The 25777-nt window shown below is 40.2% G+C and overlaps 1 protein-coding gene across 1 annotated transcript in view; it reads left to right on the top strand.

The window, feature by feature from the left end:
* Nucleotides 1-2866: 2866 nt before the first annotated feature.
* Nucleotides 2867-25777, top strand: part of LOC108111074 (roundabout homolog 2) — a 42819-nt gene continuing 19908 nt past the window's right edge. Inside the window, exon 1 of the mRNA XM_017220409.2 lies at nucleotides 2867-3455. Within this exon, the coding sequence (XP_017075898.2) occupies nucleotides 3158-3455 (298 nt within the window). The 5' untranslated portion in view covers nucleotides 2867-3157. The remainder of the gene's footprint in view (nucleotides 3456-25777) is intronic.

Here is a 25777-nt window from a genome sequence, read left to right on the forward strand (position 1 = left end):
CGCAATCTCAATGCGTTCTGGGTTGGGTTTTCAGTTTTCCGGGAGACTCAATCGTAAGGATGCACTGAAGAAAACTTCAAGGTGACTAATATAAGATCATATATATAAGTTACTTCAATCAAAGCTCTTTTTGGCAGACGTTTTGATCCCAAATCATTCATCATGATTCGTCCAGTAAACAGTATTCTATATCTTTAAAATTTCTTAAATAAGATTTGGCCAGTTTTCTTCTATTTTTCCCAGTTTACTTAAAGGAAACTGGTAAGGCAGAAGCATCCACACTCGTGGCCTGTCCAAAAAACCCACTCAATAGGGGTTTGGCTCTTTTTGAGTGGGCGTTCAGAGTTTGGTGTCTTCAGATGCGTATGTATCTGTATCTATATATGTATCTTTTTGGCCGTATCTGTATCCCGTTCGCTCACCTTATACATATATGTTTGTCCATGGGATTTGTGGCCTGGGCGGTTCCCTTGAGATGATGTTGGGGAAGGTAATCATGCTGTCACAGTCGCTAATTTCAATTATCTTGAGTGTGCACGTATACGTAATTTGTTTACTTTTGAGCGCACAAATGTCCCGAGAATCGGCAGAATAAAAAAAAGTGAAGAAGGCAGCGCGCATCCTACCAATAAACTTAAACACGTACATTAAAGTGCATTTATAAGTTTCGTGATTTCACTCCATTTTTTTCCCTCAGCTCATTTTTTGGACTTTGGCTTGACAATCAAAATGTCATTTCATTTCGTTTTGGGAAGCTTGCAAATCCGCAATTGAGACGCAACTTACATGTCATTAACATGGCTTAAAGGCAAACCGACATGACAGACAGACAAACAGCAGTCAGTCAGTAGATTGAGTGAAAGAGAGGGGTAGGGAAAGAGGGAGAGAGAGAGATAGAACCAAACATGACAAAGGCAATGTCAACATTTCAGCCTAGATAATTCAGAATGCACAGCAATGTTGCCAAACTTCTTGGTAAGGTCATGGGTTCACCAGTTTAAGCCAGCCAGATTGAGATGTAAACATTTTGGGTGTTGTGGGAGTGTTTAGTGAAGACTTAAAGGTAAATGGGGTTTTCCCCAAGCAAACTATTAATAAAGTATTAGATTAAGAAACCATACTAATATGTTTATGAATGAGTTAGTATAGGTTTTGTGTCAATTTAGTAGAAAGATTACCCCTTAAATAGCCACCTCCTTATACTAACGTGTACTTCAATGTCCTAAGACGACATCTGATCCCCGCATCGTTGCCCATTTTCACTGGAGTGCTAATGAAGCATGGCAACCGGGCACGGATATCTCGCCTTTCAAGCAGAGCAACTCGCCCTGGCTGTAAATTGGCCAATTATCAGCATTTGAAATATGGTTTACCTGCTTCTCTCTTTTCCTCTACCTGAATTCTTTGCCTCTATAAAAGGTAAGAGGCAATGGGAATCGAGGATCGAGAGAATCGAGGGACTTGAGAAGGCAACACACATAGACGCACTTTGACCTTTCTTCTCTGGCAAAGACAATGCACATTGTGATGCATGGGGAATACACACCTGCCCGCTTGCTCCTAAATGCACGCACATTTTTCCTTTATATATAAAAGATACACACCTTTATTTTACACTTCCATTCTCGGTCCAAAAATGTATCTGTATCTTTTCAGGGCAATGGGCATTAATGAACCGACTTCACACTCGGACTTTAGACTCTACCTGGAGCAAAAGTTATTGATTATTTAACAAACGTTGGGAAATTAGGCAGCGATTTATAGAGGAAAGCCCATTTCGGATATGCACTTTGATAAATTAATACAATATCGTCTAGCCCGTCCATTCTGGTCATTCAATTGATTTCGAAATTCATTAGCAGCGCGCCGGTAAAGGGCGGCAAAGGCGTCTATATGATAGAGGGACAAGAGTGTCCAAGAACGGGGTCTCCACTTTGATTTCTATTCATCGCATTGTGCAACGGATCGGCTAGAACTGTGTCTCTGGCTTTATTGCAGTTTGGAAATGGATGAGCTAACAGCTGGAGAGTGAGTACGGCACTCGAGCTGGAGATTAGATACCGAAATGGTTGCCCATCCCCCTTTCCATCGTTTCTCTGACACTAGAGGGTTAAGGGGACACACTCGGGCAACAACAATGGAGCCAAGGGGGCAATCAAAATGCAACAAGTAGGGATTATCCAAGCTCGAAATGTTTTCCGATTTCGTTGGCTTGTAACTATCAAAGCTAAAGCAGCACAAAGGTTGGCAATTTGTTGGCTTGACAACCTAAAAAACGATTTTAAATTATCAAAAGAAATGGGGAAAAAAGAGTTGGTTGGTGGATAAGCTAAGAAATTGATGAGGCGTCGTGTTAAAGTCCATTTGCATGTCAATTTATTTAATTTGTAAATATAAGAGAATATTTATGGTTAGGTGATGGAATATGGTTAAGGCTTTAAAGATAAATCACACTTAATACAGTCAATAAAAAACTGGTAAATATATGAAAAAATATGGAAAATAAAAGCAAAGGTAATCGTAGGAGAGAGAACTGTTAAATAGCAAACACCACTGTAAGAGATCTGGCCTTTATAGATGACGCTTCCGGTGTCCGTATAACTTCTTGGCAATAAAAGTTGCAAGCATCGGTAGTCGGGGGATGTGTCCCGACTACATGAACCTAGGCCAAGCGGACCAGCCAGAAACAGAACAAAACAAACCGATTCCCATGCAAGTAAACAAAGTCTCAAATACGTTCCACAGCATGCAACAAGCAGAACAAACTGGAAAATGAAACACCACACGAAGTTGCCGACGAAATCCAAGCCGAAGTGGACTTCGTATCACCATTCCGAACATAAGCGAAGGCGAAACGAAACGAGAATTTCCTCAGTTGAATTTCGTTTTTCGACCGGTTCGCATGTGGGTTCGCATGACTGGGGTGGATTAACAAACCGTTCGATCCGTCGGGTTCCGCGCGTCGTTCCGGGAAACGGACTTAGATTCTAGCAAATACGAAAAAAAGAAAAGAAAAATAACTCAAACTATATAGTGTGTTGTGTGTGTTGCCCAAAACAAATAAATCCGAAAGAATATATAGTATATCGAGAAATGAGTGCAAATCTATTTTAAATGGTGTGCAATTAAAGGAGGCAAGACGAGAATACTTGACAAGATGCATTTGTGCGAGATGCGTGGCATGCCGCAGCGGTTGCAGCCTCAGCCCCAGCAGTGTTTAGCTAACGAAAGCGAAATTCAAATTCAAATTAAATTTAAGAATAAAAATAAAAATAAGAATAAAAATGAAAATGCCAGCGAGATCAAACGGCGACACAGAAACAATCGAAATGCTGATGGGGACGAAGATCGGCGGCTAAAAATAATCAAAGTCGATCGGAGTCGACGGCTGATATTCCCACTGCTGCTGCTCCTCACGGGATTAAATGGATTAACTCAAGCTGGAGCGCTCAAGGGTAAGTGTCAACAGATGCCCCGCGTTGCAGTTGCAATATACCAAACACCATTTCAGTGGCAATATGACAAACGGTTTCCTTTTTCCGAACTCAAAGCTGAACACTTCAAAAACCAAAAGCAAAATCCTTTGTGGCTGCATATTAGTGCAACCTCCCCCTCTTCTCCACCTAATTTTGCTGCACTCCCCCATTTATTTATTAGCGTCATTTGTTTCCATTTACGTTTTTTCTTCTTCTTTCGTGTTGACTCCATCTTTTTGGCTATTTTTGGTTGCAACACAACGCAGCAGCAGCAGCAGAGAGAGAAACAACAACAAAGTAAAATTAAGGCACTGCGGTTTATTTATGCCTGCAACGTTCGCTAATGGATTTTAAGGCCGCTTTATAGACAACGCGACATCGACTCTGCCTATAGACCCATTATTCATGCCTCTCAGTCTCTCAGTCGTTCTCATTAGAAATGCATATAATGGGTATAGTCTGTTCAGATAGATATAGACGAGTCTTCTTTGGTGTTTGAAAAGGGCAATGAAATCGTTAAGGTAATACCAAAGATCTTGCAGAAGTTCTGGGCAGGTTAGGGAAGGTTAAGAAGTACTAGCAGGTTGAAGATCGTTTTGGGATTAGTTTTAGTCGGTGGACTGTCTGTTTAGAACCTAAAAGTTCCCCTAAGTACCCTTTATCATCAATGTTAACCCACTGAACCCTCTAAGATCTCACATTTAGGCTAGCTAAACACATTTTCCAAAGAATGCACAGATCGTATTACACATCAAACCCAAAAAAACACAAAAAACCAAAATGCAGTTGAAAAAAAAGAAAAAAGATAGATGAGGGTAACCCAAAACCCCTAAGGGAGGATCACGGGTAAAGATCACTCACCAAAAAACCGAACTTTAGATAAATGAGTAATGAGTTTGCAGTTCGAAAGACTAATCAAGCATAGTTTTCCCTTTTCCCTTACCAAAACTGATTACAAGAAAATCAAACAAAGAATCGAGTTTGTGGCTTTTGCGGTTAAAAGAGATGGCAAGTTCAAAAAGAAAACTAAAGCAAAATGGTTTTCTGAGGTTGCAAGTTGGGAATGGGGGGGTTAAGCAATGCCTTTGAATTAAGCCCTTTGGCGATTTCATGGCTGAGCAAATCCTCTGATAAAACATACGAGTATATCTATCTAAATGAGCTTAAGCCGTCACACCCCTTTTGCTGCCAAATGCTGAGAATGTTGTAATCTAATGCTTATTAAACGCTTTTTAATGCCAAAACCAACGACGCCCAGTCCACGACGAGATATCGTCCAATGGACACACGCAATTCGAATTTGAAGTCAGATTTTTGAATTTGGATTCGGGTTCGGGTTGGGATTTCTGTAAACACTTGAGCACGCAACCTGAGGCGGCTGTATCTCAGCTCTTCTCATACTCAATGTGTGTGACGTGGCAAGTGTTGCACGCGACGTCGCTCGTTTGATATAATAAATTGTATAAAATTATCTGCAACGGCACACGACAGGATTTTTGTTCCTTACTTAACTGGTGGTGATGGTGATGGTGGTGTGACCAGTGAAATCCTGGCACTGGTGGTGGGTCAATCGCAGTCGGCTTGAGAATCTGTCGGGGTCATAAAAATTATCGCCCTCGACACAAAGTTGCAGGGTTGACAGAGAGATTCTCTGCCTGGTAACCTTCTAATGCCACTCTGGGGAGCGTTTTTTCAGCTAACTGGACTCGTTGCACTTTTCGTCTTTTTTTTTGTGACTCCGGGGGTGGCAAGTCTATCCTAGCCTTTGTCTTGGCATTTTTTTTCTATGCCTGGCCTGGCCTGGCCTGGCCTTAGAGCCTTTCGGCTCTTGTGCAATTTTCTCATGTGCATTATGCGAAAATTGGGCTAAGTAGCGGTCTCTGGCTTACTTTCTTACTTTCCCGGGCCGAATGAAATGGAGTCAAGTGCTGTGGCAGCTTCGTAGCATGTTATTTGTTCAATCACATGATTGCCCTACCAATCGCCCGGCACTCAACGAGATCTCCCATTTGCTCCCAGCTGCAGGCTAGATAATAAGGGGGGTCTCTTATAGGTAACCATACCAAGCACCGATGATATGTTTTTTTGTGGCACAGAGTTTGGGGCGGGCATGTGATTGAAAGTCGGGCCCACGATGTGGGTGGAGGTGTTGCCAGTAGATTTGACGAGAGGTTTTGATGTAAAGCCTTGGTCTTTGATAGATTTCTAGGGATTTTTTGAGTCTAGCTAGTGACAGGGGTTTGAAAATATTAGTTAACTGGTTAGGTTATGGTTTAATTAAAGAAAGAATAATAAGAGTTCTTGTAAGTTTAAGGTTATTTAATGAGAGAATTTGTATCACTGAAAGATTAATTCATAAGCAAGTCTTTAGATTTTCCATTCTACATCTTGTTATCTTCCTAACTTGGCTAACTTTCTGTAAAAATGTAATGCTAGTTAATTCACAGTGTTATCGATCTTTTACTTTCTTGGAAAACTCTTATCTTACCCAAATTGCAACCATTAAAATATTTTTGAAAACATTTTACATTTTTCCCAGAACAACTCTTCATTGCAGAAGATAACCTTTCTTAAATACGCAAGCTAAGCCAAGAATATTTCTATAAATTTCCAAGTAATCAGCCTATTTCCTAGAATTAGTTTAAATAACAATAAATATTATGTTTTTTAATTACCTTTCAAGCAAATATAAAAGCAAATTAGAAGCAAATTTCTAGAAATCAAACTTCTTCAAACTTCTACAAATTCCTTAGAAAATATTTCGCCACTCCCAGAGGAAAAGCGTGCAACTACCCATAACTGCAGTTTTCCATGTCGATCTCTGGCCAGCTATTTGCCAACTAAACAATAATTAATTATTAAAAACAACAGTCTTACAGGCTTTAGATAGACAGAGAGTCAGAACCCAGTAATAGCGGCTGAAAGGCAACTTGAACATGGTCAGCTGGGCAGTCTGAGCCAAGTTTTGCCTACGCAAAGATTTTTGTTATTTCTTGCTTCCTGGAGATCTGGGGGGACCCAGCGCTTGACAGCCAGTCCAAATCGCCAAGATGTTGGTATATATATATTCCCATATATATCTGTGTGTGTTGGCCGTACTTGATATAGCCGTGGGTTTTATATACATTTTGTTGCCGTTGCTTTGGCTGTGATATTAAAAATAAAGGAAAATTAAGCCTGGCAGCCGCGTAAAATGCAAACTTGCATCCGAAATGTTGCAGTTATGCCAGTTGGCGTTTAAAGCCGTTGCTGTTGGCCACATTTTTGCATGCAATGCAATGGTTATTTCGTTTTTTTTTGAGAAGGCGTTACTGGATTTTTCCGAAAAGTCTTTTTTTTGTTTTTCTCCTTTCCCAACCCCGTTTATATTCGTTCGTGGTGGCTAGCTAGCTTGGAGCAAATCTGAGCTGAGCTTGGTGAGAAAAAGGTTCGCAAATTGCATTGGAAATGCTATATATGAAGGAGTCGAGAGGAGGAGAGCTGAGGAGAGTCACGGAGAGAAAGGAGCTCTAGGAGGGGTGTAACCGGAGGAGGATATGCAATTCTGTTGAGGTCAATCAACATGGAAATTTGATTCACAAGTTATGGGAAAAGCATTGAGGAAAAACAACAACAACTGGTTGAAGGCTTATCTCGGGAAAACCTTTTTCTTAAAATCAAATTAAAAAAGTTATTCCTTCGTTTTCCCAAAAAGAAGTAGTTCATAACCATTCTTAATCCCCAGGAAAAAACCGTTTACAGTTAAGTTAAATGAGTTAACTGAGCTGAGCAACAAGTTTGGCTCGGCTAATACGTATTTAATTACACAAATCTGAAATTTCCGGCTGGCCCGTAAAGAGGTTTGTCTTTGTCTTTGTCATTTATCCTTAAGCCAAGTCTTCGCCAGAGATTTGCATATTTGCACTTGATGATGTTGCTGCTGCAAGTTGCTAGTTGCTAGTTGCAAGTTTGCTGCTGCTGTGGCGGCACAGACAACGCCGCCAGCAATAGCCATTTGGGTTTCGTTTTTAGTTTGGGTTTGGGTTTAAGTTTCAGCTGCCTACGCGCAAGCGAGCGGCAAGGAAATTATGAAAAATTTTCAAAGAATCGCCTTGAGTCATCGTTGCCAGTCAGTTTGCCACAACGTTGGCGTTTTGTGTTTTTTGTTTTTCTTGAGTGGTGGGGCTAAAAACGTTTTTTTTTATAATTTGTTAACAAGACCCAAAGAGATCGGCGCCGCAGAGTCCGGTGGAGAGACCACAGTCCCGGCAATTATGACAAGTTGACAAACGGCTTAATCTCAATCGGCGACTCGCTGTGCGATCCTCGGAATCACAGAAGATGCGCGGCATTTAAATCAATGAAGCCGAGACTATCGACTCTCCCAGTCTCGACTCTCGATTGTCCATCGTCGTCGTCGATCGTTGGACGTTTATCGCGTTTCGGGGATATCTAATATCTGAAAAGGGGACTACGGACTACGACTTGGGAACTCCAAGTGCAAGAGCCGTGTTCAAAAAGCCATGCCAGCGAGTGCGACACATGCAAATTGGCCAATGTTGCTAAACAAGTTTCGCGGTTGTTGCATTTTGTGGCTTGTACTCACCTGCGTACGACGACAACAACAACAACGACAACAAACATGCAAAAATTGGATTGCTGACTCTGCGTGCAAATAAGGCAACAACAGCAAGGCAAGTTGGCTATAAAAAGGCGCTGCCGTTGCAGACAATCAGCCATAAATCTAAATGACTGTCAACCCAGGCGAAACCTACAATGGAGTCTTGTTCTTGCAGCAGCAACATGTTGCCAGTCTCCCTCTCTCCGCTACTCCCCTTTGACTCACACTCATTTGCTGCCATTGCCGGCCACTGATAAGACACTAAAATATGCTAAAAAGCTAAAATAAACTTGATATTGATATTGCAGTGGCATTGGCAATGCCATAAAGCAAAAAGCATTTAGTTAGGGATCATACTGAGGGGGCAGGAGGGGTGTTCTCAGACATTTCTTAATGGCTGTTGCCATAAAAAATAGCAAAATATGTAAGCATGTCTTTAATGTTCTAATAGACAGAGACACCATATATTACAAACTAATAAAAATGGTTATCAGAATGTGGAAAGGGACTTTGAAATGGTTTAAGTTCTGTTTGAAGTGTTATTAATACTTTCTTAGCAGCCTACCCTAACCCATTCTTAATTAGATTAAACAATTTAAATTATTCAACAACTTCATTTCACTCTTTTCCTACCCAATAAACCTCTCAAACTAACAAATTACGCATAAATTTTCCTGGCATTTTCTTGGGTAACCAAAAGCTGCCTGCCTGGCCACTAAACTTAAACACTTTTAATTCAGGTATCGCCGCCTCAGATTGTTTTTTATAATTCCTTCTTTTTTTGTTATTCTCAGCAGTCAGTTGAGTGGGCTGGGAGCTGCCCACGTCTGTCTAGAGATTTGGTAGCTTTTGCCATTCAACGAGTTTGTCATAAAATTAATTTGGTTTTTAGTTGGTTAGTTGATGATGAGGATGGTCCAACAGGCAGCTAGCCAGGCAGCTAAGGCAGTCAACCTGCTCAGATTTTTACTGGTTTTTCCTTCTTTATTCGCCTTTGGTTTTTGTTTATTTTCCCTCATCTCTGCCTCTCTCTCTCTCTTCCTCTCTTTTTCTCTCTCTCTCTGTGAGTTAATTTATTGCACTTTTGCGACGACGGCAAATGGGGAAATGCGATATGCCAATCACTCGAGAGTACGGCGACACTTTTCCCGACCGGCAACCGATCCCCTCCATTTCTCTGCATGTGTCTTGTCTCCACCAAGGGGCATGCATTTAAGATAAGGCCTCACTTGTCGCCTTTCGGTATTCGGTATTTGGTCTTTCGTATTTCAACTTCAACTCGGCTTGATTCTTCTTTGTTTTTTAGCATTATTTACATTTTGAAGACTCTCGAAAGACATCAAGAGGCGACCTGCATTCGGTCTCTTGGGATCGTCTCGAATTACAGAACTCTTCCGACTGAGGAATTGTTTACGGTTTTGGGAAATGGAAAATTGTTTTAGGGAGGGGAAGAAAAAGAAGAACTTGGTAAACATTGCAATCAGAATTTAGAACTGGGTTAGGTGTGTGTTTGTCTATCGCCCGGGAGGGGGGAGTAAATATTTAATTAGCTGACGCACCTTATGGGAAATCAGGTATGGCTATGGTTTTGGAATTTCTGGGAAATGCTAAAATAAAACCAAGGCTGGCCCCTTGATTATTAACCCCTGAAGGGAGAACAGGAATCTGGCTAAATAAAACTAAAATTAATTAAAAAATTGCAAAGGCAATTAATCAAGAGGCCAGAAAGAGAGAGAGAGATTGGAATTTGCATAGACCGATCGGCAATCTCAAAAGTGATCGTCCGACAGCTGAGTGATCTTTCTTTATCTCAGATTGATGCACATCGCGTGCAGGGCAACGAAACATACAGCCTCTCAGATCCACAGAGACTATATCTCGATCTCTGGGCAGCCGCAGCATGATCATTAATAAACCGCTGTGAGCTGTCAATAGGCATCAACGTCCAGCGATCCGCTGCGATCTGCAATCTGGAAAGGAATCTCTCTAGTGGAGAGAAGCAAGGAGGAGGAGGTTGGAGGGATCTTGGAGATGAAATCAACACGAGGATCAACATGGCAAGCAGGATTGACTGACAGTGTTTGGCACTTGGATTGGCTGTGATTCGGTTGGCTGTGACAATTGCCAATTGCTGCCTAGCCGGGTGATAACTTTATTTGATCGATCCTCAGCGGAAATCGTTGCGGGAGTCTCTTCCCCTCTAATTCTTAACTCTTCGTTTTATAAACATTTATTGCTTGGCATTTTGTAAACATTCTCAGGACGAGGCAAAGTCATAATAATTGCCCGGCAATGCAGACACCCAAACATGTTCCTTGTTTTATAAACAAAAATTCAATAATGCATAACAAAAAAAAATAAGAAAAAGAACGCTGAAGGAGGTTGGAAAAGAACATGGGAACGAGCCTTTGGGGTTGCCCCCCGCCCTTTTCTGCTCGATTCTTCAACATAAAATAATGATGATGAAAATGTTGCACATGCCGGGGACTGCCAGGATGAGTCGTCGTCGTCGTCGTCGTTGGCTGACAATGATGAGGCATGATGACAGACCAACAAATCGAAGGTTTTGCAGGCTGCAGGCTGCAGGCCAAAGTTGCCACTGCTGTTGCTCCTTGTCGGTTTCACAATCGACAGCAATCGTCATCGTTACCACAACATACAGTGGAGCACATTGTTGAACATTCGCACAAAAGAGCAAGCGGCCATGAACAGCGGCAATTGCAACAAAGTGAGGGTAAAAAACCGATGCCCACTGCAATGATGGGAGATTTTGTGTTTGTGGAATGTGCAAAAGTCATGTTTATGCGTGTCAGGGAAAACAAGAAGAGAAGGAGTTAAAAAACATTAAGCAAAATAAAGCTGAAAACATCTTTTAAATCATAATTTTAGATTTTTTTATTATTATTTAACTTAATTTTTAACTGAAAGCCAAGCATTTTCCTATCATAAAATCGGCAATCCAATCTTTTTCCATATCACCAACAAATCCTACTCATCTGCTACTTTATCGCCATGCCATTCATTTTTATTAGCGAATCCTTTATCAGCCAACGCATAAACCCCCATTGCCATAACTCCCCTGATCCCTCCCCTCGAACCGGCATCAATTTTCTGTCTGTCTGCCCCCCCACAACCAGTAAAAAAAAAAAACAACAACGGAAAAAAAGCGAAAATCTGCCGTCGGGCAGAAATTAATTTTTCATAATTTTTTTGCGCCCTTTTCTGTTGCTGTTGTTGTTGTTATCGCAACTTGTTCGCCAATCCTGACCCCCTCTGAACTCTCCACCACTGACTTTGACCATGTTTTTGTGAAAATATATATACCCTCAGTTCGAAGGGGGGGTCAAGGTTGAGTGAGTGAAAAGGGGGGGCATCGCATTTTGTGTTATTATTAAAGTTGATTGTCAAATGCGGCCCTTAAGTGATTTTTATAGGGCTTTAATTGGGCGAGGACTTGGCGGCTGTCGGCTTGCCTTTTGCCTTTTTCTGAAGCTGCCCCAAAGGGACTGGCAAAAGGCATGCGGCTTAATTACTCACAGTAGCCAGAAGCCAGGAAAATATCTTTTCTTCTTTTCCTCTTTTTTTTTTTCTGCTGCAAAAGGAATCGCAGACGGGGAGTAACTCATTCAAGGTGCAAACTTGCGCGCGACATTTTGTGTTGCTGCTGTCGATGTTGGCTGTTGGCTGTTGGCTGACTGTTGACAGCATGACGTGACAACATGCAATGCAAATCGTGTGACACGATGCCCCAAAGGGTTAATGTATAAATTAAATTTTTGCACTTACAAGGCCGCAACTGCGTATCTCTATTAGTTTGAAAGATACAGCAACAGATGCAGCTACAAGACAGGTCAAGACCCCAAAAAACCATGCGTAGAGTGGAGAAACAATAACAAGAATTGCCAATAAAGAAGTTGCCTTAACTTGGCTTAGCGAATTTTCACGCTCTCCCACACACACACACACACAGGAAAGTCTTGGAAAAGCAATAAGTAAGGGGGAAAAACAAAGAGCAGACATAAAAGTTGTATAATTTCGCATTGGCAGGTCTAATCCCACCAGGTAGGAAAACCCACACACACAAAACGCACACCTAAATCCCCCGATTTATGATTATATATATATATTTTGTTGCTTTTGTTTTAGCTGTTATTCCTTCGTCTTGGCCAAAACCAGCTGCTTTTGATGTTTTTTTTGGTTCTTTTTGCTTTTTCAACAAATTAAATTTGGTGGGGCAAAAGTTTTGGCAATAAAATTTAACAATTCCCCGTCTACAATTTTTATGATTATCTCTCTCCCTTTAACTTGTTTTTTTCCCTGGAGAACTTTGGCAACAACAATTTCCATTTACAATTTCGTTTAATGTGAGACCAAGAAGTTGCCTAATTGTGGCGGGAAAATCTATTTCAATGTTCGCTCGCCTGGAAAATGGCCGCAAAAGCAAGGTCAAAGGCAATTCGAGATGCTCAAAAGGAGTGGAAAATCTGTAACTACTGCGTAGGTAGAGCATTCCAATGGTGCAGCATGGTGCGGCATCATCATCTAACAGCTTGAAGAAAAAGGAAAAATCGAGGAGAGCCGAGCCTAGTCAAACAATGGTGGAAAAATAAGAAGAAACGCATTCTCCGCATGACCAAGTCATAAATTTTCCCCGAAAACAAAAAAGAAAAAAAACTAAGAAAAACAATAAAAACGAAACTCAACAAAAGGAGAACACGACGAATCGAAGCCGCATTGAAAAGCAAATAGTCCGAGAAAAGAGGCTGAAAAGGTTCTACGCGGCGACAGATCCAGAAGAGTAGAAAAGTAGGTAGGCGACCCTATATACCCCGTCGATGGTTAGAGAGATAACTGCACTAGTGGGCTGGTCCAAGTATCTAAAGTATCTTAAGTAGGTTTTGGGCTTAGGTACAGCCAATGGATGCAGGTGTCATTCGGTGCCGCAGGGACAATCCGGGGCATTGTATTTATTTGAAGATTGGCTGGAAAGGCAATAGGGAAAACCATATGCTGAAGGAAATTGGAAAGGAAACTGTGTATGTAGGATAAGATATTTTGAGGAACTCATGCTGACACTGGGTCTTAAGATCTTTTGTCTAGATGCAAGAATGGAAAGGTATTACTATGTAATGGCAAAAATGAAACCTGTCTTTGAGCATAAGATATAGATTCTTGATGTTAGGTAGTTCACTGCTCCTTTACTAACCCAACCTTAGTCATCAACACATACTTCCTTCTTATAAATGCAGACTGCTGATACATAAACCTTGTATCCAGGCACTTAAGCGATCGCTAAACGAACGCATTCGACCAGCCCCAAATCGCATTAATTCGCTGTCTCTCAAAGAGTTACTTCCTCTTCGAGACCCCGAAACGCGAAGGCCTCGAAAGCTCTAAACTCCAGACTTCAGACTCCGCCACTTAGCCAAAGCGATCATTCAAATTTCAGTCTTTAGTCAAATTACAGACTCTTTGGGATTTGGAATTTGGATATGGAGTTGGAGTTGGAGCTGGAGTTGGGGGTTCGTTCCTTAGCTCGTATCCGTATCTTTGCAATTTTGAGCTACAAATTTGGCGCCCACACACAGATACACACACACAAATAGCCGAAAATGGCAGCTAATTGGAAGTAAATCGAGTTAAACTTTCTTTTGCTAAGCTGAACCAAAAACAAAAAAAGCAACCTAAAACGCCGCGAATTGCACGCATGAGGCCCGAGGCATTTTGAGATACATGGTATCTTGTGTTGTGTATCTCATAGTTTGCATAGCTAATTAGCCAACTTTGGCTCCAGAGTTGCCCAGCTGTTGTTGTTGTTGTCGGTCTTTGATCATTGATCAGTACAGTGAGCCAGAGCCAAGGCTAACGAACCAAATGTATCTCCATGGAACGTTCTCACATTAGTCACGCGTTTAACATATTTTCGTTTCGTTTCGAGGCCCGTTTTAAATTTAATATATTTTCGTACCTGCGGAAAAGGCAAAAGAGCGAGGGTGGAGAGTGCTCCGCTGTGCTGGCCAGCAAATAGTATGCAAATATTTTAAGCTGCAAATCCAGCGTGCGTAACCAAGGAGAGACAACAGAAACTGTGCACTGAAAGGAAGTTCTAAGTAGAATGTTCTACAAGTCTTTGTGTTTCTCCTTTTAAATTATATCTTAAGGATCGCTTTAAGCCATCTTACTAGACCTCTTCTAACTCCTTTTAAATGTTCTTTTTTTGGGAAGAAGACCTAAACTTTTCTCCCAGTGCTTAGATGAAGCTTCAGACCCAGACCAGTACCCATCTGCATATGCTAAACACAGGGTCCAGCATTGTCTCTGCCCGCTTCACCCCCTTTTCCGAGCACTTTTCTTGTATCTGATTTGCGACAGTCAAGTCAAGTCAAGTCGCGCTATCTGCAGCCTCAGCCTCCCCCCCTTGTTACCCCTTCCTTTGCCCCCCAAACTCCAACCAGCTGAATATGGTAAAGAAGCTTTGGTAAAATGCTAGCGAATTAGGAACGCGGAATGCGATCGATACGTGCAACAGGGAGCAGGCAGCAACATGTTGCACATGCCGCAATGTTGCTGCTGCTGCTGCTGTTGCGTTTTACCTGTGGTCAAGAGCAACTCCTCGATTCGTTTCCCATATTGCTAATGCGCAGAGTTTGGCCTGCAAAATCGTGCTCTTGGCCAGCAGCTTGGGCAGCTGCCTTAGAACCAGCAACCAAGAACCCGGACTCATGGTCTCTTCGACTCTTGGACTCCTTGGCCATGCCAAATGGAGTCTCCCAATGGCAATTAAGGAGCCCAAAACGTTCTGTGTTTTGCTGCCTGTCCGGGGCATGTCTGTTATTGTTGTTGTTGTTGCTGCTGCTGTTGCCTGTTGCCGCTGATGTTGCTGCTCGCAATTCTTAACGGTAATTATGTTGTTCGTTTTGGCAGGCCGCATTTTGCGTAGCCCTCTGAAATGGATTGAAAATTCCCCAGAGTGGTCGCGGTTCTTGTGTTAAATTGGATTAATTTGACAGTAAAATGCAAATGAGCCAAATGCCAAATCCGAAATGTGAATTGCGAAATGCGAGATGGGAAATTAAACTTTTAGGCTGCCATTCGCGAGGCGAAGAACACAAGAACTTTGGACATGTTGCTGGCAACAAATTATGTTGCTCCTTGCAAAGCCATTTTTCTTGCTGCCTTTTAAAATAATCAACATGTTTTTTTTTTGGGGGGAAGGCTGGATGGAGGCACATGTTGCTGCCGTGCAACAAGCAAAGTGCAGCAATAATTTTTAAATTGAATTTTTTTCTTTCTTTTTCCTGCGAGCTGGCTCTGCCGCCAAAGTAAAGCAAAAGCAAACAAATCTGCCCGAAAGAGCAGACAAGTTTTTTTTTTTGGTTTCTGGCTTGCCTGCCTTCTAGTTGCCTTTGGGGGGGGACTCGAAGTTGCTGCTGCCCTTTGGCAACATGCATCACCAAAGTCGGCGTTTCTGCACTCACATGAGTCGCAGTTTTCTTGCTTCTTTTTTCTTGTAATTTTTAATTCATTTTTCCCTCTTTTTTTGTTGTTTTGGTTTTTATATATAGCCGGAGATTGCTTAATCGATTTGCCATGACTCGGGCGCCAGCAGCAACTGATAAATTGTTTTGCCATGTGTTTATTAATTATAGCGAAAATGGAATGTCAGAAGTTGGTATGGGTAGGGACAAAGGCACTGGCTCTAAGAACTCTATCAGTGGCTACTCCAGGTGGTCCCCAACATCCTACAAAAGAGCCAAGAAAACTGACAACAAGACCAAACATTCGTTTGTTGTTGCTCATTTTGGTCATTTACAAATGGAAATTGCATTGATTTGATTTGATGTTGCTGTTGCTGCTTCTCTTAGCCTGGCATTGCTGATGATCCGTCGACTATCCACTTTGATGATATATTGCCGCCCAAGTAACATTCTTTTCCCCCTTTTTCATTGGCCATATTTGATGCCCAGTTACAAGTTACAAGTTACATGACGTTGTCGTTGTCTCAGTGCCTCATGTTGCTGTTGTCTCTTTGCTGATGTTGCTGCTTTGTGTTTAGAGTTGCTGCTGCAAGTTTTTCGTTTGCATTTATTAGCATTTTGCCCTTTGCTTGCTGCCTGTCGCCTGTCAGTGGTTGTTGTTGTTGCTGTTGCTGTTGCTCCTGTGTGTGGCAACATTTTCAATTCAATTATATTTCATGTTCATGTTGCATCGATTTACATTATAATTTGTGTCTGTGGCGGAAGTCATTTGTGAGAAAGAAAGGAAAACTTGCAACACAAACTTGCAATCAAAGAGTAAAGGCTTAAGATGCTGTTTAGATATGGTGGATATATCTATCTCCCCATTAAGTCCTCCTTATTCCCTAACCAAATCATTCACGCTCTTTAGGCTCTATGGGAGAGCCCACATCTTAATCAAGTTCTCATTCTTGGAAGCTGCATTCTTGCCCAGCACAATCTCTTTCATTAGACTGAATAGTTTTCTGTAACAAATTGTCTCATAATTTTATGATTAGTCAGGCCATAGAGGGGATTTTTCAGATATGTATTTCTTCCCCCATTCATGTGCACATTTCCCAGCCAATCTTTAAGTGTCGCTTTTCCTTAAGCGCATCGAATTTCCTCGCGTGATGACAGCCGCTGCTCTAAATATTAAGAACCAAAAATATAACTGAAAAAGCTAGAAATATTTCAGCAAGTCAAATAAATATTTCATCTGTTTAGTTTAGAAAACCCAAAAGAAAAACATTCTTTGACACCTTTGACTTTGGCATATGGCCAGTCAATCATTCAATCTGCCCCATCAATCAATCAATTACAGAAGTTTGTTCTCCTTTGGTGGAAAATTAAGTTAAAGTGCGTTAAAGTCTTGGCCCGTCCAACACTGGACTCTTAATGTTTATCATAATAAGCTGAGTAAACAGTTGCTGGCAAGACTAATGAGAGGGTGGGCGCTGTGGGCGGTGGCTGTAGACCTTCATGATCTAATGTTATGACAGCTCATCAAGTGTCAGCGCAGAATGCTGCCAACGGAAAAGGAAAAGCAGCGGGCAAAGAGATGCCTTCTTTGGCTCTCTCTAATGACATTTACTTTTAACGCTTATTAAATGTTGTGTGTGTGGGTGTAAGGGTGTATGTGTGTGTGAGCCAAAGAAGCTTAAATCAGTTTGCCAGGGGCCAGGGCAAAGGCAAAGGCTCTGGGCTGGACATTAGTTGAGGATAATAAGGGTTCGTTTTAATGGCTTTTTGCGCCCCAAAAGTAAGTCAAGGGGTAGACTTCCAAGTTTTTGGTTTCCCTTAGTTAAGTGTTACGAATTTTTTCAAGTTTTATTTTGAGTTTACTGGATATTAGATATAGCTTTTGGATATATATACTTTTTTATGTTTTCTTTACCTAACTTATTAGAATTTTTTTCCGAATTTCTTACTAACAAACTTAAATATTATTTAAACTCTTTCAAGAAAGTAATTCCCTGATATATTCCTCTCCTTTTTTACTCACCGATCTACCCATCAAAGTATCTCATTTCATTTAAAAACCATCTTCGTATCTCTGAACCACTTTCCGTACCACTTTGTATTCTCCTTCCGCTGGGCGCTTTAATAACAGCAATTTGTATCATCATCAAGTCTGTTTTCTCCACTCGAATAATAACGCTTAGAATCTGTTGATTTTCTTCTGCTTATTCCGTTGAGGTTTTCTTCGTTGTTTTTCGTTTGTTTTCTCTTTCGATGCGATTTCATGGCTCTTGATTAAGCTTGTTTCGTGTTCGTTTTGTGTCGCTTAAGCTGCTGGTACTTGAGTTTTGGACAATGGACCAGTGCCAAAAAGCCTATTAGCTTTTTGATTTCCTTTTTTTTTCACAGCCCGACTTGAGGCCTCAAGACAGAGAGGAGGTTCAGTGAACGATTCGGTACGCCTTATAATTATGCGCTTTTGGCAATTAAACGACAGTTGCCCCGCCCCCTGCTCCCTTTTTTCCACCATCTCTTCATCGGAATGACTGGCTCCAAATATGGCTAGTGTCATAATTCTTGTCAAAAGCCAACCCCCCAAGCGACTAAAGTCCACAGACGACGACAGCAAAAAACCGTCGAGAGGGGCAGCAAAAAGGAAGAAAAAAAAACTGCATAAACATTGCTGATTGAAATCAACTTTGGCATGAAATCAATCATCGCAAGAGACGGCAACCCTTCTTTCTTCTCCTGCTAAATATATTTTTTCCCATTTTTTTTTGGTTCAAGTCTCGCCGTTGTCCTGCCTTTTGCTTATCCGACTTGGAAATCTTGCCCAGGGCCAATGAGGCTGTTTATTTTCTTGGCTTTCATTTCAACGCTAAGTGAATACTCTAAAGCTTAGTTTATGGACTTTTTTATGGAATAAATCTATATATTTAGAACATATTAAACATTGAAATAAGATAATTACTTGTTATTCTTTCCATTCTCTTAATTAATCTCCATCCTTTTCAAGGCTTTCATAGACAAACCCTTACATGACCTTTCATATATCACAAATTTGTACTAACATTAACTTATTAGTTTTGTACACATTTTGAAATTGATTTCCCTTTGTTCGGAAAGCAACACCAAACTCATTGATCTGGAAATCACTCTCTAAAAGCCATTAAAAATGTCCTTGTCCTTAATTTTTTAAGGGCATTTCCTCTTCGACTCTAACCACTTCGTCATCCCTCCATCTTTTCCCAATCCCCTTTGGTCAGTGTTGAGTTTCGCGCTTCAAGTGGCCCTGGATTCCTGCGTCTGGCTGCAGGACATGCAACATGTGACATTGAGAGCTCCAGTCCGCTTTTATTAGTGGGCACTCGGAGTCGGAAAGTCAGAAGGTCGGAGAACCCTTCGTTCCTCTCTCTCAGATCGCTGGCTTTATTTATGATCATAGTGGGTCCGGCTGGACTGCTATTTCTGCTGCCGTTTTTCAGCTCATTTATTCATATTTACATTTAACATGCGTTTTTCTCTAACGAAGTCGGCGTAAATCGATATTCAATAAACGACATCTGTGAGCATTTTTTTCTCCGGCTTTGTTTAGCTCCAAGTCGACCGAACGACCCTTACCCTGGCTCGATAATGATCTCTTTGTTGGACTGTCGGATGGGAAGGCCGGCCAGTAGAGGAGGATTGAGAAGCAAGCAGCTGGTTGGGTTGCTGTACGGGATCCGGGGGTTATAACATAGATGCATATCTGTCAGGGATGTCAAAACGACAAAACATAATTTATGCTGCACATGCGACAGTCCGTCCCATAAACGAGGTTTATGTGCAATTGTTTTATGGCTCTGGTTTGAGTCTGGTTTTGAGTTTTCGGACGAGGCTACTGCCTTTTTTCACTCTCTCTCTGAAGACTTCCCGAAATCTCTAGGGCTACCTCATTTTCCATGCTCTGCATGATTTACTAATAAATTTTCTTTTTCTCTCTTTTCTTTTAGGTAAGAAATCATAATGATCTGCTGGAGAGATCTGGCGGCTGGCTATTTGGAATTCCAATATTAAATGTGGAGCAGTTTTCGGTTTCTGTGGAAACTGTGTCGCAGTCATAAATCAGACAAGCCATTGACACATTTTCCTAGAGCTTTCGGTTTGTGTATTTTTAACAGTTCCAAAAGCATCTATCAAAAATAATTAATAGAAAACTTGTCGAAATGTCAATGGGCATGACAAATGTAATTAATTTCAAGTCATAAGAAAAAAAAAACAAAAAATTGACAAATTATGAACTTTATTCTCGTTTTTTGGTTTTTTTTTCCTTTAATCGGTTTTGGATTTTATTTACCGCACACAATGCGAACTGTGAAATTGTTCAAATCGGCTTATGAAATAAGCAAATTAAAATCTAAATAAAATACAATTAAGAGATTAGTGTGAATGATTAATTGGATTTTCGTTCAAACTTTTTCCTATCCGCGCAGCCATTTTTCCATCTATTATTTAGTTGTCACAAAAAAAAATACTCTAAGTTGAGGCATATGGGCTTCTATATGAAACTTTTGGCAGGTGATAATGACAGACTTGATGGGATTATATTTGTGTTTTTCCTAGGGTGCTATGACTGGCAGTTTTCAGGGGTTAGATATGAGGGTTATCAAAATGAAGGGAGGTCTCTTATTAAAGTGAACTCCAAAGTTGGTTTAGAAACAGATGTGGTATAAAAATACAGAAAGTAATTATCTTTGGATATATTTTCAATTATAAGTAACTAAGTTGATGGCCTTCTTAACAACTTCAAAGTATCTGACACCATCTATAGAGTATCTCAAACTTGATCCACCTCTCATTATGCAGAGCATTCACCATACATCATCTTTATCGCTTCATCTTTTGACAAATGATCTCACATTATAATGCAGATTTTGGATTAGCATAGCTCTTAGCTGAGTTCATAAAAGATTTTTACGAGTTGGAGTTAAGGTCGAGTTGAGTTTTTTTTGCTTTTTTTTTGATTTTTGGTTACAACTCTCAACGTTCTCTTGGCCAATGCAATTTCTCAATAAGGCCCACTCTCAGACCCTTTTCCATTTGCCTTAAATGGAGCCAAAAAGGAAGGCAAGATAGAAAACAAAGATATAAACTATAAAAGAGTTGATAAAAAAGCTGTGTAAAAAATATAAACCCTCTTCCCCCATCCTTTTCCCAACCATATGAGTCCCTTTTTTGCGTGCACCTCTCTCTCTGTATATATATATATTTATGACTGGGGACTGGATTGTAAATATGCTGGTTGGAACCTTTAAAAGGATTTCAGTGTTTTTCATTTATGAAATTATTGATAAGAGCCGAGGCGAACTGGCGACGTTTTTGTGGCGGTATCTTTCCCCCTCTTCTTACTCTTCTTTTTTTTTTCTTTTTTAGCAGAAATTCATATTTTGTTGATAAGCAAAGTGAGTGAGAGGAAACTTGGATCCCAAATTCCCTTTGGCGGAAAGTGGTTTGCCTCCCTTCTTCCACACACATGAGACTTGAATGTCGAATTTAATTAACAGCGCAAAAGTCGCAGTCATAGCAGGGAGAGAGAGAGAGAGAGAAAGCGGAGGAAAAACCCCTTCAGACAATGGAAAAGTTATTGTGGGTTGCAAAAAACGGGGGCTCGCTGGTCTGGGAATTTTGTACCCTGTGGCGCCAAATTAACAATATGCGTACAATGTGCGAAAAAGAATCTGTAGGGCCAAGATGAAAACCAAAACCAAGACCAAGAACAGACAGAAAGACCGACGACTGTCTGGGTCTGGAGCATTTTCCCTGGCACCTTCGGGCGATTTGGCTCATTAGCGACTCCACCAGACTCGACTTGGCGTGCTCTGGCATAAATTTGACATTGAAAATGCCAGATGAAAATGCTCCAGACTAGATAAGTGATGGCCAGGAACAGTGGTTTATATAAGAGATTTTATGAAAATAAGAAAACTCTTTTATTAGGAGACCTAAAAGGTCATATTTTGATAGAAAAGAATATTAAAATAAATTATTTAAAAAATTATTTCATTAATTAAAAGACACAAAAGATTTAAAAAAATATTTATCCAAATTATTATCCTCCAGTTTAACCCACTGTTGCCTTCTTAAATCTCAAGTTCTCGGCAGGGTAGTCGCCTGCGGTTTCTCATTTCTTGTTTTGCCTAATCAAATGCTCCGCCCAACGGGATTGAAACCCATCTGGGCTGAGACGGGAAAGGTTCCTCTGAGGGTTCATCCTGGGTCTTAGGATAAAGCAATATGTTTTTCCTCTTCTATTAATATGCGTGTTTGGCCCAAAACAACATTTTGAATAATTTATTTGATTTTTTGATTTCTTGTGCATTTCTTTTGTTTTTTTCATCTGCTGTCGCCGTCGTCGTAATAACGAAAACAATAAAAAGCCAAAGTCATCGAAAGGGGGTTTAGGGATGGGATATCGTATGAGTTTCCCGAAGCTTGTTGAAAATCCTCACATTATGGACCATAATCCCTGTTGGTTTATTGCGGTTTTTATTGCTGCCCTCGGGTTCTGGTTTTTGGGCAAATATTTGGCTGCTCTTCTGCCTGTCGGTGCTGGATTTCTTTGCACTCCCAAAAAGAAAAGCCACCCAAATTCTCATGCCTTGGGAAATGTTTTTGGCCCGTTGTGCATATTACATAAATGTGATAATGATTTATGCTGCCAGAAGTCCGCTTTTCTTCCCCCTAACCTCGCACTCTCTCTCCCTCTCTCTCTTTATTGTTTTTCTTCCTTTCTCTCTGAGTTGGCCCACATCCGCCGCGTTGGTAGGTAAATACCAGCATTTAAATAATTGGCAACCGGACAGCTTCCGCTTTAGGATGTTGTTGTTCTGAGAGGCCCCCTCTGTCTTATTTAACCTCCCTCCCTCCCTACCTCTCTACCAACCGTCTAAGCAAACAAAAAACAACAATAACCAGGAGGCGAAGACGCAGAAAAGCAAACGCAAGGCGCGCAAATATAAAAGCAAACAAACAAAAACAAAAAAACAAAGCCTTTGAAATTTCCCTGAAAACATTGACTTTTGGAAAGCAATACGGCTGGGAAATTCTCTAATTTTCTTTAGTAAAAAATGTATTTTTAATTATTTTTAAAGATATAATAGATTACTTTTCGATTTGCTTAAAATTTCAAATTTAAATTTCCAATTATCCTTGACATGAACCATTTACCTCATACTTTCCCTTGACACTTTCCCCTTCAATTTGTCGCCTAAAAAGTGAGTCTCAAATCATAAGCGTTTTAAATCTTCACAAAAACAAGTCAGTAAACACAAATCTTAAATACCCATATACGAAAATACAGAAACACCCACTCTTATTCGCCATTTACTTGCACAAAGGCTTAAGTGGCAAAAAGTTGGGCAAAAGGCTTACGAACTCCTCAAGCTTTTAGAGGAAAACACCCCCTGCTCGTTTCGAGTTTTGTTGCATGCCCATTAAAAATTAAACATTTCAGCATAAATAAATAAATGGTAGAAGGAAAGTTGAAATAGCAACAACCTCCATCAGCTGGCGGCAAATCAAAAACTTTGTTTTGGCTCCTGGTCTTTGTTGTTGTTGTTGTTGCCTCAGAAGTCGCGTTGCACTAAAAGCTTATAAATTATTGTTCAGTTTGTTGTTGAGCCAATGCAAAAACAATAAGAAAAGCGAAAACAATATTGGGGGAAAGAAAAAGCACAGGGAAAAATAAAGGTGTTAGGAAAATATTTCCCAAAAACTAAAATAATTTAAAAAATCATAAAAATATAAAAACTTTTATAAATAAAATCTGGAAAATTCTTAATATTTATAACACATTTTTAAATATTATAAAAAATATATTAAATCAAGTTGACTTTTTCGGTGTATAAATAAAAATGGCAGCAGCAGGACTGGCTGGAGAGCTTAGTTAATTTTTTAACAGACCCTCCTCGCCTGACGTCACAGTTCACATCAAGGACTTTCCAACCTGTCGCTTTTCCCTCCATTTTTTTTGTGAAATGGTGAAAAAATAGAAGAGGAAAATGGTTGCAGCAGTACTCAAGCTGCCACAGTTTGACATTCCGTGATTTGTGAGGCCAACAGCGAAAATAAACTTTTACTTTCTGACGAGGGAAGGACTAAAAAGTTTAGTTTAAGGGTATTAAATAATTTCAATAATGGACTTTTAGGCAACAATATTTGATAAATGCATATTTATAAAGCAGGCTGAAAACTTTTTAATAGTTTTTAGAAAGAATTTGAGGGACAGCTGTCCTGTTGTTGGATTTAAAACTTTTCTTTAAGTTAATAAAGACTTAAATATTTTTCATTAACGATCAAAGATAGTTATTTAGGCATAAGCTAAGTATAATATTACATTCTATTGTCAAAAGCAGACTTACTTACAAAGCTCTTTAACTTAAAGTACAACAAATGCCCAGCATTTACAATATTATGCATGTGCATCTTCAATTACCTGAACATATGTAGCTTGTATGATGGTTTTCCGGCAGGTTGCTCTTAACAACTTCACCTGTTTGCTGGCCACCTCGGCACCCTTAAATTGCTGCGGCTATTCGTTGTTTGATTACAAGTCTGTCTTGTGGGTGAGGATAAGGAGGAAGAGGAGTAGGAGGAGATGGCCAACTTATTTGCATATGCATTTTGACGCAGCTGCTTGTAAACACGTTTAATGTTGCCGTCGTCAGTTTTGGGAAAGTTGTGATTTTTGTTGTCATCGTGGGTATATGAGTATGTGTTGTTGACATGCTAATAATGCTGCATATTGGCATAAGATGCTTGAGAACTCCCCGTAGTCTGGAGTCTCTTTTAGCACCTACTGGCCCAAAGTCAAACAACGGGGCAAACAGCAAATTAGCAGAAATGCAACAGCATCAAACGGCAGCTCAAGTTGTAGTTGCAGTTGTGAATGCTTCTTGTGTTGTTTGTTACCCTAGATTTGGGGTATGTTGTTTTGAGGGAAACTAGGAGTTAACTTAACTTTTGGTAAGCTTATTTCAAAGCTCATAAACTTTCCATATACCGATTTGTACCACAAATTTTAGTACTTAACCTTAGAAAGTTGATAATTCATCAGCAGTTTTAAAAGATATTATCAGGATTTTTGGTATGGAGACTTCTTAAGACATTATCTATTTGCTTAACAAATTTCATAACTTTTCATCAGACCAATCTTGCCAAACCAAGTGCTATGGTACTAAGAAAATCTCAGTCGAGTGATACTCACTTAATGTTCTCAGGTTGCTCCTGGGCTACACAATTTCTTTTATGCTTATATTGGACAAACAGACAAAAACGGCAGCAAACAATAACAACAACGGGGAGAACAACAACAACAACATAAGCTAAGATAACAGACAGCAGCCCAGCAGATTTCTTAACAGCGACTATACGAAATGCATTTCCTGTTATTATTGTTGGTGTTTGCTGCTGCTGCTGTTGCAACCCGCAAAACTCCCCAACACGTTAGTGGCGCATTATGAGTTCTGCAGAGAGAACCCCCCTCCTCCTCCTATCTCTATCTCTTTCTTTGTTCCTTCTCTCTATCTCTTTCTGGCCCCCCACACAAATGTGAACGCGATTGTTTGCTTAGGTGCATGCTTGCATGATTTCATCGCCGGCAGCACTTTTTGCCTCTGTGTTCCTGTTGCTGTTTATTTACTCAAAACTTCTTTTACATTTCTCTTCGGAGTTCTTTGCTTTCCGTGTATGCATGCATAAATTTTCATGAACCACCCACACACATTAACACACACACATCTGCATATACTTTCACCCACATACACACAGAAATGCACAACAAATGAAGAGCATATATGCCAAATGAGCGTAATTAAGTGCTGGGGAAAAATGGGTAATTGTGTGGTGCAAGTTGGGATATGGCAAGAGAAAAGAATACACGGAATAAAAATTTATAATTTTTAATATTAAATATTAAATATATATTTAAATATTTAAGTTTAACCAAAGAATTACAAAATAAAAGCATGTTTAGCCTGCTTAAAGCATGCTTTTTCATGTTTGATAAAGTTTAAAATCGGTTTAGGAGTAAAACAAATGCAGATCTCAGATAAATCCTTTATATTTTCCTTTCTATATCCTTAAAGATAACTAATTTCTTAGTGCATTTCCCACTTTCTCAATTTTCCACAGTGCTGTCAAAGTTTTTCTGCTGGCATTTCCTCTCTCAGCTTTTTGCATTTTTACATATTATTATGAAAAACTTC

This window comes from Drosophila eugracilis, unplaced genomic scaffold (assembly GCF_018153835.1).
Source record: "Drosophila eugracilis isolate 14026-0451.02 unplaced genomic scaffold, ASM1815383v1 contig_575, whole genome shotgun sequence".
Classification (NCBI taxonomy): domain Eukaryota; kingdom Metazoa; phylum Arthropoda; class Insecta; order Diptera; family Drosophilidae; genus Drosophila; species Drosophila eugracilis.